Consider the following 22615-nt stretch of genomic DNA (forward strand, 5'->3'; position numbering starts at 1 on the left):
TACAGTTCAACAAAGTAAATGGCAGGAAGCTGAAGCACAGGTGGCTGCAGCAGAAGACGTGATGATTTTAAAAAATACTGACTTTCATACAGGCTGGCGTAAATACAGCCAGACACTGGCATGTCTGAGCAGCTATAGAGATGTACTTTGTGTGATCGCTAATAGGACTGCTCCTGTGAGCGCCTGATGGAGTCAAAAGATCACAAAGAGGCAGAAACATGAAGAGAATAGTTAAGGCTGCATGCAGGCCACAGGGGATCCTTCGCACTGGAGCACGATGGAGAGATAAAGCGATGGAAAAAGTTAATCAAAGCACACAGGATCAATTAAATTCCATCATTGTCTTTGAAGTATGACCATCAGGAGAAATTTCAAAGAGTAAAGTGCGCTTTCTTTGCAGCAGAAGACGACGCCTGCAGGTTTCTATCGAACAAAGCAACAACGCGTAGTAACTTTTTCTTGCACTGCTGAGTGTTGTGGAAGTCAGAGGCTTGATCTAAAGTTCAGTGCAGCTTAGAGAGCGCTCCTCTATCCTTTTATTAGATGCAGCGGATGACATTTGGAGGGCCCAGTGTGGCAGGAACCCTACGCTCCAGTAGCTTTTAGCAACAAGCAATCCTGCTGATCGATTGGCCTCTGTTGGCCACTATTAACCAATCAAAGCGAAACAGCCCAAGGTGCCTGACACTGTTGCCAGCCGGCCTCACTGGGGCTAACTGGCCAGGCGGAACACCTCTGATGCACGCTGACCATTCCATAGACAAGGTTTCATGAATACACAGCTTTAAAATTCAATTAAAGATTTCAGCTCACAACTTCACACAAGAGACGTTGCAGTCTCTTTTATAATCCATCACAGTTAGTTCCATAGTTAAAGTTAGTGGAGATCATTGTAGACTTTCATCATGACATTATGTGTTTGTATCATGACTTTGTAAAACTGTTTGATGGGACATTAGCAACAGTTTGGCCAGGAAAATGTCTGTTGAGGGTTCTTTCCTCCATTGGGTAATAATAACCTACATTTCCAGGGTCCTATATTCACCTTCTGTAGTCATGGACAAAATTATTAGACCACCCTTGTTTTCTCTAATTTCTTGTTCATTTTAATGCCTGATACAATTAAAGGTAAATTTGTTTGGACAAATATAATGATAACAACAAAAATAGCTCATAAGCGTTTACTTTAAGAGGTAAAATCTAGCCATTTTCCATGGTTTTCTTGATAATGATTTTGGTTATTATCAAGAAAACCATGGAAACTGAACAAGAATTTGAAGAAAACAATGGTCTAATCGTTTTTCCATGACTATATAGCACATAATGGGAATCTAAAAAAAAAAAAAGAGGTTTGGGGAATATAGGCTTGATGGAGTCCAAAGGTTGCCTGACTTATTCCACCAGCACTATGAATGTTTCATGGATTTGTTCAATAAAGACATGAAATATCATAATTGTTTGTGTGGTATTAGGTTAAGCACATTGTGTTTGTCTGTACTTGCGACTTAGATGCAGATCAGATCACATTTTATGACGAACGTAATTTCAAAGGGTTCACATAGTTTTTCTTTCCACTGTATACCAGGGACAGAAACTTGGGATATCTCAGCCTCTCTTTTTTTTTTTTAAATCTTGATCTGTCTCTTGTGAGTCCCCAAAGTCACAAAAGTCCAATACTAAATTGTTTGTGCACCACTTTAACCCATACAGAAATGTAAACATGACAGTTTGTTGTCCTTGAAGGACTTTTGGGTGAATGATGGCTGGGTCTCCCCACCGGCAGATGTGTTTTAGTGCTGATTCATTTAAACAGCTGTATGTCCAAGAATTTCTCTACATTCTAAAATAGTGGGGCGGCATAGCTAACCAATTGTTCATTTTGTGATAAAGCACCAAATTTGGTACATATATATAGCTTAATATATTTGGAAAAAGACTGGATATTGGGCCATCCCATATTTGCATTCTGATGACCATGGCCGGTAATTTTCCAAAATGGCGGCCAGCTGTTACAAGTAGATAGAACCTGAGCTGCCTCCAAGCTGCTGTTCACATGTTTACAACACCACAAATATTAATTACATAAAAGTTCAAGTGAAAATATGTTTTTTCACAATGTTAAACAATAACAAATGAAAGAAAATGCAACAAAATGTTGATATTGCCTCTGCATGTTATTGTAATAAATGAACTCTTTGGACATTGGACTCATTGTCCAGCCGCCGGGATCATGGGGATGTAGCGGGCTTAATTTTCACATCATATCTATCTTATAAAACTATCTTATGAAAAAAGATCTAAGGAATCCATTGGTAAAAAGCAGGCCAGGATATCATATCGGGAAGTTGACGTAGTGCAAAGTGAGCCTATTTTTTAAATGGCTGCCACGGCAACCAGGGTCTGAGTTTGTGATGGCCCAATATCCAGTTTTGTTCCCAATATATTTATCAACATATCAGCCAAATTGGTGCTTTTATCACAAAATGAACAATTGGTATGATATATTAACCTATGCTGCCCCACTACAAGGAATAAATGGTCCATTTGTTATTATCTTAAATGGTCTAAATCAGCAAATGTATGTGCCACTTGAAAACCCTCCATGTGTAACTTTAAATTGCAGAATGTATCCTGCACTTTAGATCCCCATATTCCCAGAAAACAACACAGAGGACCTCTGTGTGGTCAGTGGTGGCTACAGTAACGCCCTTCTGGGTGGACGAATAAACTGTTTCCCCTTGTTTCTCTGTCTTCATGCTGAGCTAGGGTCCTGACTTACCTCTGTTTAACGCACAGCGATGGATATGTACCCTATCTTTTACTCTGAAGGTGAATAAGTGTATTTCCCATAATGTTGAGCTATTTCTTTAAGGTGCCGAAGCCATATTCTCCCTTTGTCTTTTCTGTGGCTGCTTAAAGAAAACCCAGAAGTATTTTTCTTCATCCTATGAGATGTAGCAGAGCTGAGGAGATATCTCACCGTATTTAAGTCTTACATGACAGAAGAAAAGAAGGAGAAACTTTTGCTCCATATTTATTTTTGAGAGAGTTTTCCTGTGGGCTGAAGATAGAAAGTTGATCTGATCTGAAGAGAGCAATGAGCTTTGTTTGCAGTATTTTTGATTTTCCATATTCGGTCAGCTTGAATTGTCTCTTACTCACTGACTTCTCTTCTTTCTCTCCTCTCTCACAGTCACTATCTACCCCCCTCCTCCTCTCTTCTCTGTACATCCTGTTATGTGCACAGGTTGTTCTGTTCCCCCCCCTGTCTCTCAAGCTTCCTTTGATCTCCTGAAGCTTAAAACCCATTGTGAAGGAGGAAATTAGATGAAACATGGAATAATCCAGCATTTCAGGCCCATCCTTTGCTCATTCCACTGAGATCAGCACGATAAGGCAGAACAGAAGGGCTGAGCAGTCGAGCGAGGACGGTGAAAACCTCCTTTTTTCTTCTAGGAACGTTTGCCTGTCATATTGGGACAATGGACTAACAGCTGTAGTCTACCCAGTGTAATTATCTGCAGTAAAAAACAAACTATTTCTCTCTTTTAGCCTCAGTTGTGCAGCAATCCTTTTCAATAACCATTAAACAATTTTGTTGTCATCAGTTTGCAGAATGCTGAGAAGCTTTATGTCACACTGAGTCATCATTTTAATCTCTTGGTGTGAACTGTCCCTTTAAGAACCGTATCTATTGTAAGAAAATGGGTAAATCATACAACATAAAGCCCTTCAGTATAAAAGCCCAACACATTCTAGTGGATTTAAACAAATCACTGTCTCGTTCCTTTAGAAAATAAACAAGCAATGATTTTGCACTGAATTACAAAATGTTGAGTTGAAGACATCTGCTCATCTGTCATGAAAAGGTTTCATTGTTCAAACGTAGCTAAGCTAATTAAACAGACATCCTTGAGCAGGCGGTGCAAATGAGATGGAGAGGGATGAGCGGTGTTGAGCTAAACTGTGAAGTTGTTGTACGATTGATGGGTGATGAATCACAGACCTGCTCTCTGTGGAGATGAGCTTTGAAAAATGTTTGGAAGAGCGGAGAAATCTCTTTTGCTTTGCAGCGGGTAGGGACTTAGACTCGCTCCGTGTGCACGTGTGTTCAGAAGCTGCCAATATGTGGGAAACTTGCATTATGGGAAATGTAAGAACTGAGGCATAGTGTTGTTCCCTCTACAGCCTCACAGAGGCACACACTGCATTCGACTCATTTAAAAATCTGGAGCACCCTTTTGGACGCAGCAATGATCTGCTAATTTTAAAGGAATAATGCAACATTTTGAAAAATTTGGCTTATTTTCATCGATGCTACTCTGATGTTTGTGGTGTTATCAGCATCAGTTTTTGCCCCTTTTTATTGAAGTTTGTTTTTGTCCATTGTTTAAGCCTGTGTCTGACACACGTATAATGATTTTTCAGTATTATGTGTGTGCAAATAAAATCATGAAGCTCCTGCCAGCAGTCAGCTTACTTAGCTTACCATAAAGGGGAGAAGCAGCTAACCCAGTCCTTGTAAAGTTAACAAAGTCAGTCCACCAGAACCTCTTAAATTCAAGAATGAACACATTACATAATTTTTGTTTGTTTGTTTGTTTTGGCCCACCACCACCCCCCACTTTTGGAGGACAACTTTATTTTTATTTACAGAGCAAGAAAAGCTCAAACAACTTAAACGGAAAATAAGGTAAATAATCCAAAAAATAAAAAATAGATAGATACAACATCAGGTGTTGTCAACATTGATTTCTGATAGTTAACAAGTAGGAGGAGGGTTATTGTGTGGCCATGCATATATGCTGGTATGCAAATCAGCAGACAGACAGACCAATGGGGGAATTTTATGTAAATGCTATATGTGTGTGTGAGTGTGTGTAAGTGTGCGTGTACTTTGTATTTATAAGTGCTTGTTTATATGTGTGGATATTTCAGGGAGAAAAAAGAGGTGTGTTGCAAAGTTCTAAGGAATTGGGATCAGGCATTTGTAGAGGTGAATTTTTGAATAAATGTAGACCAAGTTTTGTTGAATCGGGGTGTGTTGTGATTAATTGATGATGACATTTTTTTTTTTCTGTGACTTGTACCCAAAATTGTCTAATTGGTGTACATGCATGTAATTGGTGTGCTGTGTGCAATAGGTGCATTGATCTGATGTGGTGAAACCCATTTTATGTAATCTCTCACCTGTGTAGTGTGTTCTGTGGTTAACCTTAAATTGAATAAATTGTAAATTTGGGATTTTGCAGTGAGTGAAGTTATTTTTGCATATTTGTGACCAGAAATCTGTATTTGGAGTGATGGAGAGATCCTGTTCCCACTTATAGGTTGGGAGAAAAACTAAAGTGTCAGTAGTGTTTAATAGTTTATATATCCTTGAGAGTAATTTAACAGAGGCAGAAATCTTTGAAAAGTCATCTATGATAATTGTTTGATCTTGAGTGTAAAATGTATTGTTGATGTTAGGAGTAATGGTAGACTTGAGCTGTAAGTATTGGAGATATTGACTCTTACAAATGTTGAACTTCTGGATTAGTTGTTGAAAATTGATGATTTTGGAATCCTGTACAATATGGTGGAGATGTGTGATACCTTTTCGTTTCCATGACATGAAGTTTAATGATTTCCTGTTTATTGTAAAATCTGGGTTGTTCCAAATTGGTGAACGGGTGGATGGTGCAACCATGGAGCCTTTGATACGGGATATTTTCCACCAAGCTGTCAGAGCTGAAGCTATGGAAATGTCCTGAAAACAGGTGTCACTTTAAATTGTTTGGCTTTCCAACCAGTGTAAACATTACACATTACATCATTTTTATTTAATATGCACTTTAGAGGTGCAGATTTAGCAAACTATGGACTGAGCCAGGCTAGCTGTTTTCAGCTGTTTGCTAAGCTTAGCTAACCGGTTGTTGATGGTAGCTTTATGTTCAATGAATCACACATTTAACTTTCAGCAACAATGCAAATATCACACTATTTCTTGACAAAGTATATAACAAATCTGTCCTATCCCTCATGCAAATTGATTTACCTCTCTACACTCTAGGTACATTGTGCATCAGATGTAGCAACTGTTCTGTCCTCACAGCCTTTAAAACAGCAGGAGAGAGAATCATATCTGCAACCTCAAGGAAACAAGCATGTGCATGGACACAAAAGGATCAAATGTTGTGTTTGTGCTGTGCAGTTATTGATTTCTGTAAATTCTTTCTCTTGCAAAAACAACACACACACAGAGACACTTCCTGTGCTAATTAGGCCTCAGTGGTGAGAATAGCATGTCTTCACTGTATTTATATATTTTACATGTCTCTGCCAGTCCACCATGACAGAAGTTCAGATTCTTTCTGGCTCTGCACCCTGGGATGCATGGAAGTATAGTTCACATGAGAGATGAGTGTAAATGAGAGGAAGAATAGATGGAGCAGGGCTTCTGCCAAAAGCGCATCGATTCGCCACCCCTCGCAGCTCCGGCTGCCTCCTCTCTGTGTCTGATAAATGCCTCTCCTCATTTTAGTTTACTGTGCAGTTGTGCTGGGTGCATGCAGGGTGAGGCCCGCAGAGGCACGTCAATACACAATGAAGTATGGACCCCCCTCCGCAGCTTTATTCCCAAGTTGTGGTCAGCGGGGTCGAGCTTCAAGAGCACTCTGTTGTGAAATTTCATTTCACGCTTTGCGTGTCTATTGATTTTTATTGGTCTTTAGACAAAATCAGTCAAGATATTGTCAAAAGGCCAAGTCCCTTCTGCACTTGCTGTCTTACAAAAGGACAGAAACAGAGTGAGGAAATTAGTTTTTTTCTTTAAGTGTTGGAGCAAATGTTCATGTCTGTGAGCCACTTTACCTTTACTCTTAGAGGCCTGAGTCTCGGCCTCCTTGGGCGTTCGGAAGCGCAGGGGTTCGCTCAGCGGGCTCGTCCCAGACATGCTGATGGACTGGACATGCACAATGTAGTCTGTCTCTTCCTCCAAGTCCCATAATGCACAGGAGCGTGTGGTGGTGTTGACTTCCTGGATGAATCGCAGCATGCGCACGTCTTTCTTCTGTTGGAGCATGAGACGGGAGAGGACGGTGAACATTGTTTACAGCAGGAGGACGGATGTTCTTTGCTCTACAACAGTTGTAAAGGGCAGTGGTGTTCTGCTTCATATTCACACAAGAATGATGCTTGGGCCCCTCAGTGGGCATTTATGGACCTTCTGGTGTGATACTGAGGTAAAAAATATGTTTAGAAGTGTCATAAAAGTTACTGTTAATGAATATTTTGACACTGAGAGCAATGCTTCTGTTGTAGTATGACTCATATCCAGAAACTGTTTAAGTAACTTTTTAAGCACAGTTCAATGTTTTTGGAAATACACATCTCTGCTTGCTATCAGTTCTACTCTCATTTCTTTACAGAATTATGAAGGCATGTACAGATTAAACAAACAAGATATAACATGTTAAATAGTGAGCTTTGGGTGCTGGGTGGTATTATTTTTTTTCCTGTAAACGGAGCCAGTAGTTGCTTCCATTGATATTTTTATCGCTAATGCTCAAAGAAAACTGATAAGCGTACTTTTTAAAATGTAAAACTCTTGTTTTGAAAATCTAGCTGCCACTGCTGCAACCGTTACAGTGAGTTACTTAGAGGAGAAACATATCTGCACAATTTATGACGGATTTATATATTTAGCCTCTACTTTAGTTGCCTTTTTTGCAAACTACACACCTTCATGTATAATTTGTACCTTTAGAACATCACAGTTCAAATCTACAGCATTTTATATTACCTCCACACACACACACACACACACGCACGCACGCACGCACACACACACACACACACACACACACACACACACACACACCTCAGTATTAGTGTGACCCACATTGAACCCTGCAGCTGTCCTCCTCGATCATTTCATTCCCAACTCCTGTAAATGAGTGTTTGTGTCAGTGGAGTCACGATATGGCAGCTTGTAAACGAATGCTTTTAATGTGTGTTTGACTTTTATGTGAGCACGATGACAGCAAATAATATCCCTTTTTAATATGTCACAGAGCTGTCAGAGTCCTGTGATAATTCCCATAATGCACTCTGACTCAGAGCATTAGAACGACACAGTAAGCATGGCAGCAAACGACCAGTGATTAATTCAATTAGTGCGTGTGTTTGCAGTTTTTATCCACCTCGTTGGTACATTTAAATATACATCCAGTGTGTCTGTACCGTACCTGCTGTGTGATGGCAAAGCCAATAACGGGGTCTCCCTCTGGGATGTCCCATGTCACCACAGCAGAGTTTGCTTTCACCGCTTTGATGGTCACATTGACGGGAGGCGACAAGCTATCTGCAAGCACACAGAGAGAGAAACAAAAGCTTTTTTTATCTTCTGCAGTGAGAAGCAAATGAGAAGTTCTGCCGGTTGCAGGAATGGCCACAAAGTGGCAGGAAGCCAAAGTCAGTGGTGTGAATAAATGGCTTTGCTGGATCCATTATGTAAGGTAGAGGGATCTATAGAAACACAAAACAATCGGACACAGTGGTACAGTGGTTCAGCACAAGGCTCAGCAGACACTGCAGTATATGTGTTGTGAAGGGATCAGTGCAGTCTGTGAGGTAAACTCAGTCCCTCCACTTATTTATGAAGATTTGAAAGGTTGAAATTCAGTTTAAGGACATTTTTTCCTATGGCACCCTCACAATGTTGGTTTGTTGTTTTGAGTAAAATATCTCAAAAACTATTGGATGGGTTGCCTTTAAAATTTGATAAAGACATTCTTGACTCTAAAGGATCCATTGTTGTTACTTTGATTATCCTCTGATTTTCCCTATAGCAGCATCAGCCGGACAGCATTTCAATCTGTCCAATACTTTGAAATAAAATATCTGAAAAGCTTTCCATCAGCCCCAGTTGTACTTTGTGTTTATTGATATTTAAACTTAGACTATGAGATTATATCGATTATGGACTCTCTGGGCCTTTTCACACCTGAAAGTTGAACCAGGCTTCATGTTTTTGTTATATTTTATACATTTGATCCTGTTAGTTTTGGTTTCACATTCCTTTACACATAACTGTACATGACATACCTACACCCTGTCATTGTGACCTACTTGAGCGGCGTCTCGCTATACTTCCAATTGATTGGTGTGAAGACGTGTATTCGTCTGATGTCACTGTGATGTCACTTCGTCAGATTTCCTTCTATTGCAGCTTGAATTAATTTAGTCGTTGTCACTCTAATCATATTGTTTATTTATCTATTGAAAATTATTTTTATTTCAGCAACATACTGTATCTTAAAAATCTAATTTCACACTAAAAAATCACAATCAATAACCGAAAGAAAGAATAGGCTGTAGCACATGGCTTATTTTTGCCTAGCCTATAATGTGTACGTGTAGTGTTTTATGAAATACACTGCTGCAGCGATTTCTAAGTCTCAGGTGCCACTGATCATTCGTCCTTTTTTTTTAGAAAATAATTTTAAAGTATCAGAGTTCTTTTCCAACAAACTCTTTCTAAAATCGCCTTCCCAAAATATAAATTCAACATAGGGCTGGGCGATATATCGATATAAAGGATATATCGATATATTTTTAAATATGATATGGAATTGGACCATTTCGCATATATCGATATAGTTAAATTTTTTTTCTTACTTTATATATACATTCTGCCCTTACTAGGGTTTGTCATATTTAGTTCTTTATAAGTATATTTATTTTGGAAAAAATTGGCCTATTTTATTTCATAGGCTATTTTTTATTCAAGGTATTTTTTTATTTAAATGTGCAAATTATGGAGATTTGATTTTTTTTTTTTTTAAACGGTACTCTTGTTATACAGTATCTATGTTCACTTAAATAAACAGTTTCAATAAAACTACTTGTGGCATGTCATATTTGGCTTTGACTTTGACTGAACATTTGTTCTCACTTTGCCATAAAAATATCGGGATATATATTGTATATTGATATTCAGCCTAAATATATCGGGAGATGACTTTTCGTACATATTGCCCAGCCTTTTGTCAACATTTTGTCTCTTTCTCTCCTCATGTGCTGCTGCGGTTTGTTGGTTTGTTGTTCCTTTTTATGGTTCAGGTAGCCTGCCAGAACATTCTGTAATTGGTACAAAAGTCTGAAGCACTCAAAAAAATACCAGAAAAGAACCAAGTCATGGTTCAATTTCAAGTTTCAGCTGTTGGGTCCAGACTGTGGTCCAGTAAATGTGGTTCAAAAGACTGAAAGTGAAAAAATCTTCTCATCTTGACATTCAATACACACCTCTGATGTTCAAAACTTTTCTTTTCAGTATGACATGCAAAGATTTCTCATAACAAAAGTTTTAATGATGGAGAGAAATGAAAGTCTGAACAGCACAAATCAATTCTGCCAACAAGAGTTCAGCCAACCATAACTGCACCAATGAGAAGTAATGAAGTATTTCCGGACTTTTTGTCTCTGTGTCTGTCTGAACTCACCTAATGGTTACCACAATTTCAAACTATTTAAACACAAAATGACTTTGTTGTAGAAACTCCAAGCTCTGCATCGGATTTATTCCTCCCAAAAGCCAAGTGAACATTGCTGCAGTACATCAAAGGTAGACAGAGCTTTTTAATGCTGACAACATATTGCATGTACAAACAAAAATAATGATGCCAGAATACATTATATACACCAGGGGAAATAAAATTAAAACCATTAGCACATGTAAATCGTTCTCTCATTAAAATGACGTTTTGATAGCTGAACAGAAGTCTTAACACTGACAACAGAAGTCCTCATTAAATTGTCCGCTGACCTGTTTCAATATTTTCTAAGATTTTTGAAACAGAATAAATAACAAGTTCCATTGAATGAAAGCAGAAGGCGGGGTCACAGGCTACTAGATTCAGCAATAATGACTCGTTTTCATGGAATCATTAAGTGTGAGTGTGTGTGTGTCTACCTGAACTTTGGTGGCCTTGGCTATACTGCCGAATAAGACTCTCTAATTAATGTTGCTCCAGTCATCACAACACACACACACACACACACACACACACACACACACACACACACACACACACACAAACATTCAGTAATACTAGTCTTAAGTGAGTGTGTGCAGGTCAGGTGATCAAGTGCCTGCAGCAGAGGAGAACACATTAGTTTGCTTCAAATGAGAGCGAAATGGATTTTTCTTTCATGCAGTTTATACAATCTCATCTTCTGTATGTTTGTGTTCTCACAAAACTAATTTGAACTGTGAACTGTGTCAAGCATAATGGACTCAAAAACTCATCCACCTCATTGCCTTGAAGGGGAGGTGTAACAATATACTGGGCACAGAAACATGACCGTAAGAGCCACAGAGTTAGAAATGGATCATGTAAATCTAATCAGTTATGACTGAAGTGGAGATGCAATTAATGCCCTAGGGGCTAATTAAAGATCACTGTCAGCGGTCTGAGCTGCTGCCTGAAAATGCTGATTTTCCAAAAGAAAAGCCTAGAAAATAATCAATCAGTCAATAAAATTAGCTGATCTTGGGATGCTGCATTTAAATCAGGATTTGTCTGCCAAGTTCAGACATTTGCTTTTTATCTTGATTTCTAATTCAGATTTATTGGTTTTTCATTTTATTTAATTTTTTTTTTGTCCCACAAAAGTTGGGATGTTTGGGCTTCTACATGAACATGTTTACGTACTTTAATGTAAAAAAAAAAAAACAACCTGATTTATTTTGTCATACTCCCCCATTGCATCTCCCACACTTCTATCAAACATTCTGTCGCTTAAATGGCACTTCTCAGATGCACAAATCAGGAGAAAACTAACTTTGTTCAAGACACATAGTGTTAGTGTTAGCGTTAGCGTTAGCCAAACTGTGTCAATTTTAAGCTAATGGCAAAAAACGTTTTTGAACTAATGTTCGTAATGCTAAATGGCACTGATAGTAAATAATAACTTTAGCAAAGAAAACGTAAATTCACTATGCTTGACATTCAGAACACAACATACATTTCATACCAGCTAATGCGCCATCTTTTGTAATACAGTAGGCTCAGCTATCTTTGATGCGGCCAAGGTAATGACAGTATCGCAGTATAACAGTAAAAATTTACCTGTAATAGCTTCTAAACCAAAAACTACACAGTCAAACACTTCCCACGTCCAGCAGGAATGTGATCCAAAATTGGGGAGAAATAGCAACATCAACAACCAAGAGTAAAGGTTTCTCTGTTAGCATGTAGCAGCGTATTACACAGGATTAGGCGATAAGGGGAAAAAAAAAAATCTAGATTATTTTTTTAATATAACGACAATAACGACAATAAACTGTACTGTTAAAATTCTTCTTGCTTACCAGGACATTTTTCAGAACAACAGCTCTTGTTTATTTTCTTTTAACTTAAGCATTCAAGAGACTCCCAGTTAAACTTCAATGTAGAGAAATTAAATGGGTAAACATCAGTTTGTTTTCTTTTTGAGATATGATAAAAATACTCGACAATGTAAAATTGCATATTGTCAAAGCAACGTTAACGATATTATCAAAGACGATATATATCGCCCACCTCTCTCTCTCTCTCTCTCTCTCTCTATATATATATATATTGCATTAATGTGCCTGGAGTAGATGACCATATATGGAAACATGGCTTAAACTGACGTCAGCTTGAGAAGAAAAAGCTGTTACAAACGGAAACGGAGCATTCATAATGTTTGGAACGCTGAGGTTTTGGCTAGCAGGAATTACTATTATATACTTTCACCATTATTTGAAACTTTTGAAACGTTTTACATGAAAATCTAACACTGTAATATCATGTATATGACAGTAAATAAGGAAAAGCACAATATATTAACAGTTAAATGAGAATATATTGATATCACAGTCATGTCTGTACAGTGAATATAAAGCTACAGCTAGTAGCAGTTTAGCTCAGCTTAACATAAAGCCTGGAAACAAAGAAACAGCCTCGGCTGACTCAGTTGTTTTTCGGATGAAACAAAAATGACTTTTCGAGGTGACAGAGCCAGGCTGAATAATGAGTAGTCTGTATTGTTACACCTTTGTTGCAGCAGACATCAGTTTTAATAAATCACTGTGGCCTAGTGGGATTGATTGATATTTGTAATATGGAGCAGAACTGAGAGAGATGAATAGGGACGTGGAGAAGCGGTCACTCTCAGCGATGCTCCTCTTCTGTCTTTAATGGAATATAAATCTAATTCAGCCCACCAAAAGCAGTCAATGAGTTATTGAATAGGTTAACGCTCACTTGCCCTGCGACGGGTACAAATCACACAGCTGGTAATCACAGGATGATGGGCTGCTGTAGCACTTGTATACACACTGACACACTGTACATTTAGAAACCGCACACCACATCCGTGCAGGCCTCTGTGTTACGTTTCCACTCGCCTGCCGCTGACGTTTTGATGAATGGCCCGGCTAACAGTAGATGACAGGACGGAGACCTGCTGCATCTCTTCATCAGCGGGGACTCTGATGTTTGAAGTGGCTTTGCTTTTGTTTACGGCTTCCTGAGAAGCCTGAAGGGACGGAAGTCTTGGGCGGAGTCGGCGACAGGATTGAAGAATTCACAAATCAAACTAATTTTCTCTCCGTTAGTTCTTACTGTCTTTCCCCTCTCACGCACTAACACCACTCTAAAAACACACAACGTTTATCTTTGAATGCTCCTCAGGGAAGACATTGATTGTAGTGGGTGACACAGACCATTGCTTTGTTTGCATGTGTGAAAACGGTCTTCAGAACTGCAAATATCTAAGCTGTCTTTCTCATCTTTCTGCTCCAGCAAGGACCGTACCTAAAAGGAGCGCTCCATTGATTTACTATTGCACCTACACAAGGCTGGGAGACTTGTGAGAATCACATAGAAATAAATAGATAAAAATAATCAAAAACCAGTGCAGCAGAGGCTGTCGCTTATAATTAATGAATCTCAATTGTACTGCACCATACAGGTTTGGTGTTAAAGTGCCATGGGTCGAGCTCACAGGAGCCAACACTCCCCATAACTAAGTCAGGCCGCCATTGTAAATAAGAATTTGTTCTTAATGACCTGCCTGGTTAAATAAAGGTGAATGAATAACTCAACTTGATAGGTAAACTTTCTGCCCCCAGTTTGTATAAAAAGCTGTCTGTTATGAATTAATTTCTCTAGGCCCAATCCGAGATCACCCTGATGACATCACTATGTCCAACTCGTTCTTATAGAGCAATTATTTGTATAGAAACATTGAAAATGAGCATGCTGTTAGCAAAAAAAAAAAGACCATCATCACTGTGATCGTGAAGAAAACTATCTAGCAAAAAAAACAGCTTTCTCACAAGACTTTTTTTTTCTGTTGAAATGCTGTCTTGATTTTACAACAACTTGTCACTCAGGGTTAGGCAAGTATAAAAAATAATGTTATTATGAAAACGTGTAAAATATAATGTAATGTATATGTATAAAGGTGATTTTTATTAGTACCTTTTCGGTTAAAGACAGATTACAACTCTTTCTGTGAATAAAGTTTTCTTTTGTATTTTAGCTTATTTCTGGTTCCTTCTGCCGACGTGCATGCACAATCATGTTTGACGCTAGAGTGACCTGTTCTTATAAGGTGTCTATTCTTTCGTAACATACGGACGCTTGGTCAGGACTTCTTCGTGTCATTTTTTTTACACATTTGGTAGCCCATTGAAATGCGTCAAACTATGACTTTCCACTATGGTCACGGTTTAAAATGTTGAATTGTTGTGAGGAAAAGATCATGGTTTGGGTTCAAATAAATCCATCTGCTACCTTAACTCAGTTACGTAGCCTACACAAATAAATAAGTCAACATAGACTTTTCACATGAGACAGTTTTGTTTTTCTTTTACCTATCCATCCAGACGGTCCTCCACTTTACACAGACTTTGTGGCTCTTTATACTCTGTCACCTGTCTTTACGAGCACCTGCTCTCAGTGTCTTATTTTGCAGCGCATCGGTTTAGTTTGGAAGTAAAAGCCCAGTGCATCGTACTAAAGTGTGGCTTGAGTGTCCATATCAGAACAATTTACTATGTTATCATCAGGGTTATTTTCTCAGGCTGGACAAACCAGAACCACAGTGTTCCTCGAGACTAGTTCACTGATCTTCATTTGAGGTGTAAGACTGCAAGACTGCAAAAAAAGAAAGAAAGAAAGCTGATTTTGACTTCTAACACAACTTCTGTTGATTACATGAATTAACCTGGGAATTGAATCTTCCAGATGGATTGTAGAACTAGTCTGGTATCACTTTACTTCTCTCTCTTCTCAATAATCGCCTGACATCAGTCTCACCTCAGGCTTTGTACCTCTTTTGAATCCTACAATTTTGCAAAGAGGTGGTTAGCTTTTATTAAAGACTTTCCGATATTAGTTTCAGAAATATAGTCTCTTTGCTGCTTAAAAATGGAGCAGCCAGCCGCAAAACCCTTTGAAATGAGAACTTCCTTTCCCACTGGGTGATCTTAAAATAACGATACCTCACGTTTTCACTGATGTTTTTAACTTTGAATAATGTAGCAGAGTGCAGCATTCTTTTGTGTTCTCCTTCCTTTACTGTATATATTGCTGGCTGCCTGTTGGAAAGTGGATTATTGTGTTTTCATGTCTCTCCTGGAAAACAGACCTTGTTCCGTCTGAGACGCCGAGATTAAATAAGAGACAAATGATAAAAAAAAAGATTATTAAATATAGATTGCAGGAGATTGCAACAAGGTGGGGAGTTTAAAAAAAAGTGCCCTTGTCATTCCTCCTTAGCTTTCTGCAAAACAAAGTTAAAGCTTCTATTTGAGTGTCCTCACGTCCCATAGCTTCTGGTCATTTTTTGTCTGTCTTTGCCCATCTCCTCTCCCCCGTATGGCCGGGATACGCTGAGGGACAACGAGAGCGGACGTTGGCCGTGACCGCGGGCCTTAAATATCCACATGACATGAGAGTCAGCTCTAATGAAACACCAGACAGATGTCTTCATAAACTCTCGCTCATCGCGGCTGCACACAGGCAGCCTCACCCTGAGAGACGAGGGTGACTTTGAGCTGTGACGGATGTCCCAGGTGTGTGAATGTGTGTATGTCTGTGTGTGTCTTTGTAAGCCTAATGATGATCAGAGTGACAGCTACTTGTCTATCCCATGCTGAGGGGTACGAAGGGTGACAGCTCCTTAATATCCCTGTTCATTAGAGAACACACCAGGAGTGACTGTATACAGTCAAGGAGAGGAAACCGAGCTGCTGCTGCATGGCACACACACACACACACACACACACACACACACACACACGGAGTGAACAGTCCATAAAGCCTATCATCATTTAATGAACATTCTCCTCATCTCTGACATCAGAAAGACAGGATCACTCCTCCCACACCTCCTCCAGGCCTGCTGCCATCACTCCCTCCTAACTCCCCCTCTGGGTCTCTTCTTGAGCTTTTTGTCCGCACACTTCCCGAAACTGGGCAAAGTCCAGCTCGCTACTTTCAAGGCAGTGAATTTCTGAGTGGATTTATAGATGTGGAAATATTGCTGGGAGCGTGAGATGTAGTGTGGAGATCATAGTTTAGTATGACGAAGAGATCATGCTTTTGTCTGTTTTCCCTTTTGCCTTTTTCCCTGCAATAACCTATCAACATTTGATCAGTTTTGGGGTATCTTGATATAAAAAAGCATATTAATCCAAGGTGTAAATGCATGCAGAACTCAATGTGCAGGACGTCCCATATTTACATAATCAGCATATTAAAATCTGATCACAATGTGGGCAGAATTGAGTTGACAAGAACAGTATGAGGTGTAAATACAAAGGCCTGTGATCAGATATCATTATGTAAATATGGTTACAGATTGTACCAGTGAGAATGGGTGAAGGCAGGGATAAATTACCCCACTGGGAGGCTCAAGGGTAGGATTCCTATCTCTTTGCATTGTGGATTATATACTATTAAAATAATTGAGCATTAAGAGCTTACAGCAGGGCGACACATGACCTCTTCATTAAAGATTACACCTAAAGATGAGGTGAAAATGCAGAACTCTCATTATGTCCCAATCATTTCAGGGATAGTGACAGCGAATTGGTCATTAGAGTGAAATGAACCCAGAGGGTGCTGCAGAAATCTTGAATCACCCTGAAGGGGTCCATTTAATAGTAAAGACCCACTCACTGTACATTATATCCCCCTTATTACACGGATACTTACAAAATAAATGAATAATTTGACACAAAATACTGACTTCAACACAATTGTATTGTTTTAAAACTGATTTTAATGCCTCACCTTTAGAAAAATAGTACATTAGATTCTACAGTTATAGCAACGTAAACTGTGTAGATTATTTGAATATATGAATAAAATGACCACTGTCAGAGTCTGCTGACATTTTCTTTTTGATTAACAAACGCTGAAGTAGACCCTACTGTGTTCTGTTTTCCGGCATGTCTGTCTTATTTAATTTGTCAATTTCTTGGTTATCTGGCTCTTTGTCTTCTAACCTCTCCTCTGCTCTCTTTTCTCTATGAAGGGGAGTTCTGCCAATAACCATATAAAGAAAGTTTTGTGCTCCTTAAATATATTAAAATGAATAGTAGAAAAATCTCAGATGTTTTTTTCTGATTGTAAATCTACCGTACTTATTCTTGCCGGTTATTTATAGGATTGGCTGTGGTCCTCTAGAGTGTATGATCAAAACTGCAACCAGAGCAATGTTCTGGTTATTCATAGCAACAGCCTGCTCTTCAGAAATAAGAATATGAACACAGCGAAGGGTAGAACAACATAATTGACCAATCAGAGTCAAGTATTCAACAAAGCTGTAATAATGTCCTTTAGTGGTGTATAATCAGTTAAAAATGAGGCTATTCAGTTTAAAATAGGCTACAGTTGAATAAAAAGTACACGTGTACATAAAATGAATGTTGCTTAAGCTTACTGGGACACATGAACAGAACAGAACAGAGCCATAGGGCGCAACAGGAATGAGTTCTTATACTAGGAAGTAAGTTAGCATGTTAGTGCTCTGGGCTCTATCGAGGATTTTGAATGGGTTGGTGGTCAGATGCCTGAAATAAGGTCTGCGGTTAACAGCGTTTTGTTGTACAACATAAAATTTGTTAGTATGAAGTGAAGTTTTAACATTTATTTCGGCGGCTGCTAACAAGTAGCTAAATGACACTACAGTGGTTGTTGGGAACATTAACGTCATCATGCCGGACACGAATGGGAACTCTCTCACTAGTCCACCTCACAGCCTCTAGTTGTGTTTTTCAGTGCTCTTCTAAACTTTTGTAGATTGTAGATTTGGTGAATAAGCATCTTTTGCAGGCTAAGCTGTTGCTAGCTTGTCAAAACTGCTGGTTAGCTTGTCGGAGAGCGTCTGAAGCATAACAATAGTGACGTTGAAGTCATGTGACCGTGGTGCAGTTCACTACAGCATAACGTCAGCTTTTTCCTTCTGTCGGCTACATTAACATTTCAAACATCATTAAAGTGGTGTTCATTTGTGAAGATTAACCTGTTGGACAATACACGTAAGCATCAGAAACATGTGTTTGCAATGATCCAAAATCTAATGCAAAAATCCCATAGGGGAATTCTCAATAGACCCCATGGTGAAGCTAACTTCCGGGTTAGACTACAAAAATACATCATTCAGTTTTCTCTGTCATCTGTGATTTTCCTACTTTGATAAGTCTGCTGTAAAAAGTTCAATGTGATTGTGTTTTTGGAAAAGTTGTCTTAGTCCTGTCTCCACTATGGACATGAGTTTATTTTTGGATGTACAGTCTGAGTGCACGTGTTCGACTGCACTACACTTGTGACCCCCGTCAGCTGCAACAGTCTGATTCAGTGTGACACCTGAGTAGACAGCAGCTTTGCTTTGAGACTGAGAGACCATGAAAGCTAGCAGGGTGGTGCTCCAGCCTCCATCCGCCCCTGTGGGCAGATATTACTGATTTGTCCCACCTTATTACAGCACTGCAATTCTTAGAAGTGCATTTCTCAGAGTCAGGGTGGACTCCAACTCACCGGGATGCTAATGAGTCAGTCTGTAGACCTGTGAACTGTATAACCATCTTCCACTGGTATTATAGGAGCAGGAACAAGCTTTGCTATTTAAATCCCTCTGGGGTCACTGTGCAGCGACTCATTCGCTAAGAGTAAGTAAACAGTCAGTTTGTTTGAGAGGTGCAATAACCAGCAGGTGGGGTGGATATCATGCGTTTAATGGAACACTTTAGAAGTGGGGAAGACATAAAACTTGCTGCAACCTTAATGGCTGCAAAGCGTGAGGCCACGTGGGAATTTGCGACTGTAAATTAGCGGCGGGTTGATTATGCGGCGGGAGCTAACGACAGCACGGGGGGAATTACAAATGCTCACCCCGCTTGTTTCCCTCACTAACATGTTCGTCAGAGCTTGTGTGATCTGCTGAGCTCGAAGGGGGTTAGCGCACATTCAGCTGGCAGGGACGCTAGCTCCCCCTCATCCATAGTTAATGTGCCATGATAGAGCCATCAGGATTTTGTGCTGATCGGGAGTTTGCCCTTGCATGTGTCAGAGGAGACCTTGGCACGTGGCGTCGTCCTTGTGGTTACACAGATGTACTTATATGCAGAAGTTTGGAGCATCACAGTACGACACAAACACAAGTGTCTCATTTATGAGCTGAAACATCTGGTGAATAATACAAGTGCTCACTGTAACGCTGTGTCATGCTTTATAATGGCCCATAATGCCTTTTTCATTAGAGCCCACCAACTGTTTCACACCATCTCTTTTCCATATAACTGCTTAAAATGTTACGTAAACCACAAAACTCCTCTATGGATATCCTCTTTTCTTCTTCTTCTATGTCCTGCCATTTCTTTCATACAAGGATCTGTATTCACCGCCTCTTTATCTGAGAAAATCCACCTCACAGGTTCCATCCTCCATTCACTTTTTCTCTCAACGCCTGTTTCTTTAACTATAATGGACACTTGCTGCTAAACCTCCTCCTCACACACACACGCCCGCACCCTCTATCCGTTTTTGTCTCTCTTTCTTTTTCATCTTTGTCTGTCTCTCCAGCGCTCCTCACTATATTTCTGTACAACTACTACACCCGGTGCTTCTTGGCAGCTCCTCTATAGCCGGCTGTGTAGAGCTCTCTGCCTGTAACTGACACTTCAATGGGAATCTGGGAGGAAACAGTGGGAGAAGAGGGGAGACAGTCGCCTCACTGTGACTCACTTGTGAACTATTGTGCTGTTGATTAGCCTAATGCTACTTACCCAGTAGCTGCTGATCAGCTGTTTTGCAATGTAGGCAGATGTGCAGTTTAACCCCTTAATCAATCAAATCAATCAATCAAATTATTTTATTCATCCCAGAGGGGAAATTCAGTTAGTCTGGTAGAATCGTTTGAAGAATTTTTACTTTAATGTCCTCACAAAGAAAAACAATCAATTGAAGAAACTTGTGTTTGCATTTTTATTTCCTTAAGGCAAACATAATAACAATTGTTGTTGTTTTATGTTTTTAGCTGAGCCCACGGGTTGTTTTTTTAAAATATAGGACTGGGGGGAAAGAAATCTACCTGGTTAAATAAAGGATATATATATTTATATATATACTACATACTGTTATAAAATGTATTTTTTTTTACCTTGAAATAAGTAGAAGTACCACCATTAGTATTATTTTCACATATTAATTTTAGATATTTACTATAACAGTTCTTTGAGAACATCTCAAAAATTATGGAAAATAATGCTGAAATATAAAAATAATTAAAAAATATAAAGTTAAATAACATTACACATAATAATAGCAACAGTGAAAGTTCACACATTTTTCTATTTAATAATAATAATAATAATAATAATAATAATAATAATAATAATTATTATTATTATTATATTTGCATCACTAGCACTACGTTTATCACTCAAGGACAGCCATTTGGTCTAGCATGTTTTTGAACACACTTATAAAATAAAAAAATAATTAATTAATTAATTTTATAAATTTAATGTAATTAATGAAATTAAATGTATCATATTAACTACAATTAATGTTAAGAATTTGTTCGGATTTTTTTAATTTCTTCACAAACAAAACAAAATGTTTTGACCCGTATTTGACTTTGTTTTTGTTCTATCAGGTTCCATTACTCTGTTCAGTAAATCCTTTGAAATTATAATATACGAAAGAAAAAATGCCTATTGTATCACAAAGAGACACTCCATGTCGTGAGTGAGTGAGTATTTGTTACAAACATCTTCTAAGGAGGTGAACTTAAAAGGCATACTACACAGCAAGATCTAGTGGATTTTTTAGCACATACAGTTTATGTATATGTATAACATATACGTACATAAACTGAATAGTAGAGATGGCTCTATCTGGTTAACTTCAATATATATATATATATATTTAAAGATGCAGTGAATCAAAATGTGCTCCACCAAACAGTCTAGCAGAACATTTTTAGGGTTAAAATAGACTTCTTTTGTCCACCTATTTATGAATTTAGGACGTCTTCCTTTAACGGTCACAGAGTGCTCAAAAAGGTACTCTGTGACTGTGTGTGTGTGTGTGTTTTCTGCATGTCAGCATGTCATACAGCCTGTGTGTTCTCTGTGGTGCGTTCAGCCACTGTACACAGCAGCCCGGCACTGTCAAATAATCACACTTAAGGGCCTTTTTGTCCCTTTGTAGAGAAATTAGTTATTTACTCATAGGAAATGAATTTTCCATCCCCGCTGGCCACAAGAACGGTGAGGTGGGTAGGCTGGGATTGCAAAACAGAATCTTTCTCCCTCTCTTTCCATCAGATGGACACAAACACACACACACACACACACACACACACACACACACACACACACACACACACACACACACACACACACACACTCCTCTAATTAAATGTCAAAAGGCAGAGTATGAAAATCAATGCAGCATTGTGTGCAAAGAGAATGCATGCCAGCTAATTCAAAAAGGCAAAGGAGTGCCGTGAGGCTGAATATTTGACAAGCCCACTGCTAATGAAATCTCAAATCAGCTGGGATCAGTTGGCTGATAACGCTAAAGGAGCCCACAACTTGATATAAAGCTATGAATATGGTATTAGAGCTCAATACATAACTGTCCTCTTTTCTCTGTCTTTCACTCAAGACTTCACTCTCTCTCTCTCTCTCTCTCTCTCTCTCTCTCTCTCCCTCTCTCTCTCTCTATGTGGACTCGAGCACAGCTGGTAAAGTAACGGCTACAGTAGCAGCCTCGGAGGATTGGTGTCACAGGCAGGTGGAGGGGGAGAACGTGAATGATACTCTGTCTCTGATTCATACATGTTTCACATTATCCTTTTTTTGTCACAAGCGTTCTCTCCGTCTCTATGGGTTTGTCTTTCTCCCTAACACTAGCACTCTCACTCCCTTTTGCACGCATACATTTGCTTTCTCTCGATCTATCTGTGTCGCTCTCGAGCAAGTATTCCCAGAATAGGAACACATGCTGTGTGAGTGACTGCTGGCTGCTGACAGAGGATTCAGCCCCCCCAAAAAACAGATGTGCTGCTCCAGGCACAAAAA

The 22615-nt window shown here is 39.1% G+C and overlaps 1 protein-coding gene across 1 annotated transcript in view; it reads right to left on the reverse strand.

The window, feature by feature from the left end:
• The window catches only part of fndc5a (fibronectin type III domain containing 5a), a 40201-nt gene that overhangs the window by 7868 nt on the left and 9718 nt on the right, over positions 1-22615 (reverse strand). Inside the window, exons 2-3 of the mRNA XM_059353059.1 lie at positions 8229-8344; positions 6853-7051 (exon numbers count right to left, since the gene is read on the reverse strand). Coding sequence (XP_059209042.1) covers positions 6853-7051; positions 8229-8344 — 315 coding nt within the window. The remainder of the gene's footprint in view (positions 1-6852; positions 7052-8228; positions 8345-22615) is intronic.

Source organism: Centropristis striata, chromosome 16 (assembly GCF_030273125.1).
Source record: "Centropristis striata isolate RG_2023a ecotype Rhode Island chromosome 16, C.striata_1.0, whole genome shotgun sequence".
In the NCBI taxonomy this organism is placed as follows: Eukaryota; Metazoa; Chordata; class Actinopteri; order Perciformes; family Serranidae; genus Centropristis; species Centropristis striata.